This window comes from Bufo gargarizans, chromosome 2, assembly GCF_014858855.1.
Source record: "Bufo gargarizans isolate SCDJY-AF-19 chromosome 2, ASM1485885v1, whole genome shotgun sequence".
In the NCBI taxonomy this organism is placed as follows: domain Eukaryota; kingdom Metazoa; phylum Chordata; class Amphibia; order Anura; family Bufonidae; genus Bufo; species Bufo gargarizans.
This window is the reverse complement of record NC_058081.1, coordinates 724,680,411-724,690,885: the sequence shown is the minus strand read 5'-3', so window position 1 is coordinate 724,690,885 and position 10,475 is coordinate 724,680,411. Positions and strand designations below refer to the sequence as shown.

At 44.0% G+C, this 10,475-nt stretch overlaps 1 protein-coding gene across 2 annotated transcripts; it reads left to right on the top strand.

Annotated features, from left to right (window-relative positions):
- Positions 1-4,783: 4,783 nt before the first annotated feature.
- Positions 4,784-8,659, top strand: LOC122929146 (chemokine-like receptor 1). 2 transcript variants are annotated; one of them, XM_044282639.1, is made up of 2 exons: positions 4,784-4,837; positions 7,048-8,659. In XM_044282639.1, exon 2 carries the CDS (start codon positions 7,059-7,061, stop codon positions 8,151-8,153), a length of 1,095 nt encoding a protein of 364 aa, XP_044138574.1. In that variant the 5' UTR covers positions 4,784-4,837; positions 7,048-7,058; the 3' UTR covers positions 8,154-8,659. The 2 variants fall into 2 exon arrangements, with proteins under 2 accessions (XP_044138574.1, XP_044138575.1); XM_044282640.1 differs by lacking the exon at positions 4,784-4,837 and adding an exon at positions 5,186-5,286.
- Positions 8,660-10,475: the final 1,816 nt, after the last annotated feature.

Genomic DNA, 10,475 nt, shown 5'->3' with positions numbered 1-10,475 from the left:
TATACTGGACACAGCGACCCCCAGTATACAGCTACTGGTATATACTGGACATGGCAAGCCCCAGTATACAGCTACTGGTATTTACTGGACACAGCAACCCCCAGTATACAGCTACTGGTATATACTGGACACGGCAAGCCCCAGTATACAGCTACCGGTATATACTGGACACAGCAACCCCCAGTATCAGGCTACTGGTATATACTGGACACAGCAATCCCCAGTATACAGCTACTGGTATATACTGGACACAGCGACCCCCAGTATACAGCTACTGGTATATACTGGACACAGCGACTCCCAGTATACAGCTACTGGTATATACTGGACACAGCGACCCCCAGTATACAGCTACTGGTATATACTGGACACAGCAATCCCCAGTATACAGCTACTGGTATATACTGGACACAGAGACCCCCAGTATACAGCTACTGGTATATACTGGACACAGCGACCCCCAGTATACAGCTACTGGTATATACTGGACACAGCGACCCCCAGTATACAGCTACTGGTATATACTGGACACAGCAACCCCCAGTATACAGCCACTGGTATATACTGTACACTGCAGCCCCCAGTATACATCTACTGGTATATACTGGACACAGGAACCCCCAGTATACAGCTACTGGTATATACTGGACACAGCAACCCCCAGTCTACAGCTACTGGTATATACTGGACACAGCGACCCCCAGTATACAGCTACTGGTATATACTGGACACAGCAAGCCCCAATATACAGCTACTGGTATATACTAGACACGGCAAGCCCCAGTATACAGCTACTGGTATATACTGGACACAGCGACCCCCAGTATACAGCTACTGGTATATACTGGACACAGCAGCCCCCAGTATACAGCTACTGGTATATACTGGACACAGCGACCCCCAGTATACAGCTACTGGTATATACTGGACACAGCGACCCCCAGTATACAGCTACTGGTATATACTGGACACAGCGACCCCCAGTATACAGCTACTGGTATATACTGGACACAGCGACCCCCAGTATACAGCTACTGGTATATACTGGACACAGCAACCCCCAGTATACAGCTACTGGTATATACTGGACTCAGCAGCCCCTAGTATACAGCTACCGGTATATACTGGACACAGCAGCCCCCAGTATACAGCTACTGGTATATACTGGACACGGCAAGCCCCAGTATACAGCTACTGGTATATACTGGACACAGCGACACCCAGTATACAGCTACTGGTATATACTGGACACAGCAACCCCCAGTCTACAGTTACTGGTATATACTGAACACAGCAACCCCCAGTATACAGCTACTGGTATATACTGGACACAGCGACCCCCAGTATACAGCTACTGGTATATACTGGACACAGCAACCCCCAGTATACAGCTAATGGTATATACTGGACACAGCGATCCCCAGTATACAGCTACTGGTATATACTGGACACAGCAACCCTCAGTATACAGCTACTGGTATATACTGGACACAGCAGCCCCCAGTATACAGCTACTGGTATATACTGGACACAGCAACCCCCAGTATACAGCTACCGGTATATACTGGACACAGCGACCCCCAGTATACAGCTACCGGTATATACTGTACACAGCAACCCCCAGTATACAGCTACTGGTATATACTGGACACAGCGACCCCCAGTATACAGCTACTGGTATATTCTGGACACAGCACCCCCCAGTATACAGCTACTGGTATATACTGGACACAGCGACCCCCAGTCTACAGCTACTGGTATATACTGGACACAGCGACCCCCAGTATACAGCTACTGGTATATACTGGACACAGCGACCCCCAGTATACAGCTACCGGTATATACTGGACACAGCAACCCCAAGTATACAGCTACCGGTATATATTGGACACAGCAACCCCCAGTATACAGCTACCGGTATATACTGGACACAGCGACCCCCAGTATACAGCTACTGGTATATACTGGACACAGCGACACCCAGTATACAGCTACTGGTATATACTGGACACAGCGACCCCCAGTATACGGCTACTGGTATATACTAGACACAGCAACCCCCAGTATACATCTACTGGTATATACTGGACACAGCGACACCCAGTATACAGCTACTGGTAAATACTGGACACAGCGACCCCCAGTATACAGCTACTGGTATATACTGGACACAGGAACCCCCAGTATACAGCTACCGGTAAATACTGGACACAGCAACCCCCAGTATACAGCTACCGGTATATACTGGACACAGCAACCCCCAGTATACAGCTACTGGTATATGCTGGACACAGCAACCCCCAGTATACAGCTACTGGTATATGCTGGACACAGCAACCCCCAGTATACAGCTACTGGTACATACTGGACACAGCAACCCCCAGTATACAGCTACTGGTATATACTGGACACAGCGACCCCCAGTATACAGCTACTGGTATATACTGGACACAGCAACCCCCAGTATACAGCTACTGGTATATACTGGACACAGCAACCCCCAGTATACAGCTACTGGTATATACTGGACACGGCAACCTCAGTATACAGCTACTGGTATATACTGTACACAGCAACCCCCAGTATACAGCTACCGGTATATACTGGACACGGCAACCTCAAGTATACAGCTACTGGTATATACTGGACACAAGAACCCCAGTATACAGCTACTGGTATATACTGGACACAGCAACCCCCAGTATACAGCTACCGGTATATACTGGACACAACAACCTCAAGTATACAGCTACTGGTATATACTGGACATGGCAACCCCCAGTATACAGCTACTGGTATATACTGGACACAGCGACCCCCAGTATACAGCTACCGGTATATACTGGACACAGCAACCCCAGTATACAGCTACTGGTATATACTGGACACAGCAGCCCCCAGTATACAGCTACTGGTATATACTGGACACAGCGACCCCCAGTATACAGCTACTGGTATATATTGGACACAGCGACCCCCAGTATACAGCTACTGGTATATACTGGACACAGCGACCCCCAGTATACAGCTACTGGTATATACTGGACACAGCGACCCCCAGTATACAGCTACTGGTATATACTGGACACAGCGACACCCTGTCTACAGCTACTGGTACATACTGGACACAGCAACCCCCAGTATACAGCTACCGGTATATACTGGACACAGCATTCGCTAGTATACAGCTACTGGTATATACTGGACACAGCGACCCCCAGAATACAGCTACTGGTATATACTGGACACAGCGACCCCCAGTATACAGCTACTGGTATATACTGGACACAGCGACCCCCAGAATACAGCTACTGGTATATACTGGACACAGCGACCCCCAGTATACAGCTACTGGTATATACTGGACACAGCGACCCCCAGTATACAGCTACCGGTATATACAGCAGAAACTTATAATACACACCTCAGCTGCTGCAGAACCTCATAATACACACGTCAGCTGCTGCAGAACATCATAATACACACCCCAGCTGCTACAGAACCTCATAATACACACCTCAGCTGCTGCAGAACATCATAATGCACACCCCAGCTGCTGCAGAACCACATAATACACACCTCAGCTGCTGCAGAACATCATAATGCACATCTCAGCTGCTGCAGAACCACATAATACACACCTCAGCTGCTGCAGAACATCATAATACACACCCCAGCTGCAGAACCTCCGAATACACACCTCAGCTGCTGCAGAACCTCATAATGCACACCACAGCTGCTGAAGAACCTCATAATACACACCTCAGCTGCTGCAGAACCTCCTAATACACACCCCAGCTGCTGAAGAACCTCATAATACACACCTCAGCTGCTGCAGAACCTCCTAATACACACCTCAGCTGCTGCAGAACCTCATAATACACACCTCAGCTGCTGCAGAACATCATAATACACATCTCAGCTGCTGCACAACCTCATAATACACACCTCAGCTGCTGCAGAACATCATAATACACACCTCAGCTGCTGCAGAACCTCATAATACACACCTCAGCTGCTGCAGAACCTCCTAATACACACCTCAGCTGCTGCAGAACCTCATAATACACACCTCGGCTGCTGCAGAACATCATAATACACACCTCAGCTGCTGCAGAACCTCCTAATTCACACCTCAGCTGCTGCAGAACCTCCTAATACACACCTCAGCTGCTGCAGAACCTCATAATACACACCTCAGCCGCTGCAGAACCTCATAATACACACCTCAGCTGCTGCAGAACCTCATAATACACACCTCAGCTGCTGCAGAACATCATAATACACACCTCAGCTGCTGCAGAACCTCCTAATACACACCTCAGCTGCTGCAGAACCTCATAATACACACCTCAGCTGCTGCAGAACATCATAATACACACCTCAGCTGCTGCAGAACCTCATAATACACACCTCAGCTGCTGCAGAACCTCATAATACACACCTCAGCTGCTGCAGAACCTCATAATACACTCACATTTCTATTTCAAAATAGGTCCAGCATCCACAGCTATCAGGAACACTGCTCCCAGCTATGAGATATTGGGAAGACCCCTTTTCCTGGTGCAGTTCTTGATCCCCCCTTATACATGTATAATGGCCTCTGCTTACAATGAATTTCAGCTTGGCTCAGAACATTGTGTACATGAAGGAGCAGAGCTTCACTCAGTAACCGCACTTCTGCCCCTTTAAGCTGCTTTCTGTGGAGAGAGGGGAGTTGAGTCGGTGCGGTTGTGACTCACTAAACTATTCCAGTCTTGATTTTCCAGCTGATTCTCAGACCTGGAGCATCTGTCTCCTGAAGCAGAAGGACAAAGGAGCGTTTCCTCAGCACCAGGTATGACATTAGCTTTCTCTGTCTATAGCTACAAATGTTCCATTTTTGGCTCTGGAAATCTTTTCTTTGCACTGATGAAGCAGAGTTGAATGTGTTATTTCTCTGACTTAACATAATGGAGCAGGTTTACCTATAGCCTCATCAACAATCACAAATACATAACATTATGAAACCTTAGGACAAACTCGGCTCTGCTATATCAGTAATTATTTTCTCACGACTCAAATGCTGAATGGAGCAAAACAACTGAGAATAGAAACTTTTAGGTTCCGTCAAAGCCCAGGGATGTCTAGGGTTTGTCTCGGCTGAGTTGACTGAGAGGTCATTTTGGATGTGACCAAGTCATAGGAACTCTGTCTGGTTCGACATGCACACAACATGGTTATCTCCGGTCAATCCTCTTAGAGGTCAACCTTTTAAAGTTTGCTTGGAGATCATGTAAGACAGAGGTAAACAACGAGCAAGCAATGAAAACTGCTCAAGAGTCCCCTTACCTCTCTATGACCAGTTGTAGTTGTGAGCAGACATTGTGGTCAGATTCTAGTGACAATATTCAACTGAACAGAGGTTCTACTTAGTAGGTGACATGGTACGGAAGTTCCACTTACTTGGTAGGTGTCAAAGTACTGAAGTTCTTACCTGTTAAGTGACATGGTACTGAAGTTATGTTTGATTGATGACATGATACTGTAGTTGTACGTGGTTGGTGACATGGTTCTGAAGTTCTACTTGGTAGGTGCATGGCACTGAAGTTGTACATGGTAGGTGTCATGGTCCTGAAGTTCTACTTACTTGGTAGATTACATTGTTCTGAAGTTTTTCTTGGTAGGTGGCAAAGTACTGAAGTTCTACTTATTTGGTGGATGGCATGGTACCAAAGTTATAATTGATTGGTGGCATGGTAGTGATGTTGTACTTGGTAGGTTGCATGGTACTGAAGTTATACTTGGTAGGTGGCATGCTACTCCAATTCTATTTGTGACATAGAAGGGAGGGGACTCATGGCGAAAATTTAAATTGGCTTCAGCTTTTTCCACCCAGGATAGAAGGACCTGGTCTTTGTTTCCCTTCCGTCACTCCTGAGTCCCATTTCCTCATTTGCCATTAATACAGTTTGTCTGGAGCGGTAGAGCCCAGCAGAGGTTCACACCTCCTAATGGAAATGACACCAACCAGGACTACCCCACCCCCACCTATCTCAATGTCCTGTAGCACCAGCATGCTCTATCACTACATACATCCTTAGCCCCTTCACGCATTTTGACGTACAGGTACGTCATTGCGTGCCAGGGGATGTATGGAGCAGACCTCTGCAGTGAGTCCGCTCCATACGCGCAATCTGCCGGCTGTATGATACAGCCAGCATCCGGCCGCACTGACAGGAAGCGGCGATCACAGTTGTTTACGCAAAAAACAAGCCCTTATAAAGCTCTGTAGACCGCAATATAAAAAAGTTATAGCTGTTAGAATATAGCGATGCAAAGAAAATTTAGATTTTTCTAAAGGTTTTAATTTTTTTTATAGTAGTAAAACAAAAACTGTTCAAGTTTGGTATCGCCGCATTCGTATTGAGCTTCAGAATAGAAACGTCGGGTCATTTTTAGTGCATAGTGAACGCTGTGATGTCAAAACCCCCCAAACCTTGGTGGAATTCAATTTTATTTTAATTTTGCCACACAAATTTTTCTAATCCAAGACATGGTAAATTAAATGGTGGCATTAAAAAAAAGCATCTTGTCTTGCAAAAAATAAGCCCTCATATAGCTATGTGAACGAAAAAATAAAAAAGTTATGGCTTTTGGAACATAAGGAAGAAAAATCTAAAATGTAAAAATGAAAATAGACCTAGTCTTGAAGGGGTTAATACAACAGGATTATTGCAGACAGTCGCACTACACCGTTATTTGAAGGAGACTTCCAGGTACACTATAGTGAGGATACTGTTTGATATTTGCAGTGTCTACAAGCGTTATAGCACAGGATATTAATTCTAGGAGACGCAAATTAATAAATGTAAATCTTATTTGTACGTCCTCGATATTCATTATTGCCCTTTGGATCATTATTCGTTTGTATTCATTATTCTTGTGCATTATATTGTGTTAACATAAAAATCCAAAAAGGAGGCCAAGATTTACCTTAATTGCAGCCGTTCCTTTCTTTCTACACCAGAATAATATTTACTAAACACAGATTTTCGTTGTTTTCAGACATCATCATTATGGAGCAGTCCACCCTCTTTCCATCCTCACCCAACCCTTTGGCACTGCAAATGGAGGAAGAAGAAGAGTATGTCCCCATAGAAGATCTTCCCTCAGAACTGGAGACCACACTCCGGTACCTGTCCATCATCATTTATAGCATCGCGTTCCTACTGGGCACCACAGGCAATGGCTTGGTGATCTGGATTGCTGGATTTAGAATGAAGAGGACAGTGAACACTGTGTGGTTTTTAAACCTTGCCATCGCCGATTTCATCTTCACGTTCTTCTTACCGTTGAGTATTGCGTACACAGCCCTTGAGTTTGATTGGCCATTTGGCACCCTACTATGTAAACTTAACAGCACTGTGGCTTTCTTGAACTTATTTGCCAGTGTCTTCCTCCTCACTGTCATCAGTGCTGACCGTTGTGTCTCCATCGTAAGACCTGTATGGGCTCAAAACCACAGGACCACTAAGCTCGCCAATGTCATAGCACTTGCCATTTGGCTGCTTGCCTTTTGCCTCTGCTCACCATACCTGGCCTTTAGGGATACTATAAGAGATAACGAAATGAATGTGACCCATTGCTATAATAATTATGCCTTTTCCAGTGACTTTGATGACTTAGAGGTGGTAGCCCTAAGATCCATGAGGCACCAAGTGATGATCTCCGTCCGTTTTCTTTTCGGGTTCTTGTTTCCTTTTGGGCTCATCTTAGTTTTTTACTCCTTGATGGCCCTTAAGCTGAGGAGGAGTCATCTTTCTTGGTCCAGCCGTCCTTTCAAGGTCATGGCCACAGTGGTAGCTGCTTTTTTCCTTTGCTGGTTCCCCTATCACATCCTTTCAGTTCTCGAGGTCGTCATGCACCACTGCGACAACAAAGGGTTAAAATCAGCGGTACTCATAGGAAGTCCTCTCGCTACCAGCCTGGCTTTTTTCAACAGTTGCCTAAATCCCTTCCTATATGTCTTCTTGGGGAGGGACTTCAAGGAATCTTTGCGCAGATCCATCCTTTTGGCCTTTGAAACTGCGTTTAGTGAAGAACATGGTAAAAATAGCTATAGCCAAGGGAAATATCGATCGGTCTCCGACCAGGAGTCTCAGTTTACCTGACTGAGCTTGGACTTTCTGCAGTGAATTTTTGAAAGGATCTATAAATTTATGTTCACGATCACTGATTTCCACAACCCAATTATATGGAAGGATCTCAGTTGGGTTCATATTGGGCCAATATTAATGACCAAGGGACCAAATATCTTAGTTTCTAAGGAGACTCATACTCTGGGTTTTACTGAGATTGTGGTTATTAATGGCTACTTTGTGTCAGTGTAGTGTAATTTGCGCCCTGTGGTTGTTTTTAGACATCTTGAATTATATGGGGGTTTTTTCAGCTGAACTTTACAGATGTAGCAGAGCTGAATTTACTTCTCTGCATTGCAATGTTTGTGACTCTACAAAGGCAGTCCTATGTAAAACCACACGGATTATCTAAATATCAGTGAATATTCTAACTTGTAGAGATCCTTAGCACTTTATAGATATGTATTTAAGCAGTTATTATGGGGTCAGGGGTCATCCCATTGCAGACGACCATTAAAGAAAGATTCTTCCCAGTCTGAAATGGCTGATATCTGTGACTCTGGGATCTGGATTGTATAATAGAAATAATGATTTTACAGCTCACACATACTATTAATACGCTTTATAATAAAATAAACTTCTGGTATTAATGATAATTATTTACTGTGTACATCTTTTATTATCCTCCAGAGCTGCACTCACTATTCTGCTGGTGGAGTCACCGTGTACATAAATATCACTGAGAATTAAGATATAATCAAGGTAAGTTGCTATAACAAACTAGAGAATATTAGTGGCTCAAACTATAATACCCGAAGATGGGACGGTGCACTCCACACGACACACCCTTTGTCGTATATGCCCAAAAAATTGGGGGAAAAATAGGAGAGAGGGGCACTCAATTATCTGGTTCTAGATGGATCCATACACTATGGGCAAGTGAAGTAGATGTGCCAGATTTATTAAAAATACACAAAATATATTAAAAGCATATAAATTATCTAGCCATTTATCAGGAATATCCCCTATAGTTAACAATACCTATAAGATTACGGACACAGCCATATAAACAGGAGCATAACATAGAAAGTTCAGTATAGTGGCTGCTTGAATTCTTGTATATTAATATATTTATCGAAAGAAATGACTCATTTGATTAGTAGTCATTTGATGTGGTACCAGCTGGTCTAAAGTCCACCATACATGTAGTATGAGAACAATCGTGGAGCACTAGTGTCCGATTGAGAAGAGAGAGAGGGGCAATAGTATTAATCTCAGAGATTGGCTACTACACCATTACACCACCTGTTGTATCAAATAACAACTTAGACAATCGGGTACTTTACCGCTCCTGTGGCCCGTCCGCTCTGTTTTATAGTTGGCTGCGAAGTGTGTGCGTCCCACGTGTTCCTGGTGTCCTAAGTTGCGTCCCACGTGATGCCGGGATGGATCGCTATTGGTTCCACGGAAGTGGGCTATTCAGAAAATCCAGGAAGACGGCTGGTATGAGTTCCAGAAATTATCGTAGTACCCAAACGTAGGAAGATGTATGCAGATCTGCTTTTGTCACTGTTTGTTCACCAGACGCGTTTTCGGAGCTGAGATGCTCCTTCTTCAGTGGAGTGACTGGAAAGAGGTCTCCTTTTGTATGGGGCTGAGCAGGTGAAAGCCATTATTAGCAGACCATAGGTAGACTTGAATAGATGGACTGGATTGCCCCAAACATTTTCATTAGGCATTAAATAAATAGTGTTGAGCGCGAATATTCGAATCACAAATTTTTATCGCGAATATCACCACTTTGAGATATTTAGTGCTATATATTCATATTCGCGAATAGTGTTGAATATTCTAATCGCAAATTTAGAGCAAATATATTACATTGCAGATTTTCGCAATCAAGTAAACAATGGCCGGAGATCACGAATTATCGAATTAGCAAATTTATGGCGAATATTCGGCCAAAAATTCGTGAAATATCGCGAATTCGAATATTGTCTATGCAGCTCATCACTAAAAATAAACTCTGGATTGGTTCTAAGGGATGTAGCTGAAATTCCCTGATGTTATGATGGAATATAAAGCTCAAAATACATTATCTATTTAAAATAGAAAGCAATCACTGGTATAGACTTATAGAAATTCCTATATATGGAACCTTGCAGCAAAAATTTTTTTATAAGGCATAAAGATTCATGTCAGAGGAGTCAATCTACAAAAAATACATCACTAAGTAAAAAACGCATATGCGATTTCAGTGCGTTTTCCAGACAAAAAGTACACTTTTGTAACCAGTTAATTACATTGCATACCACCCGATTATGAGATGCAAAGTAATCTAATCGGGTAAACACC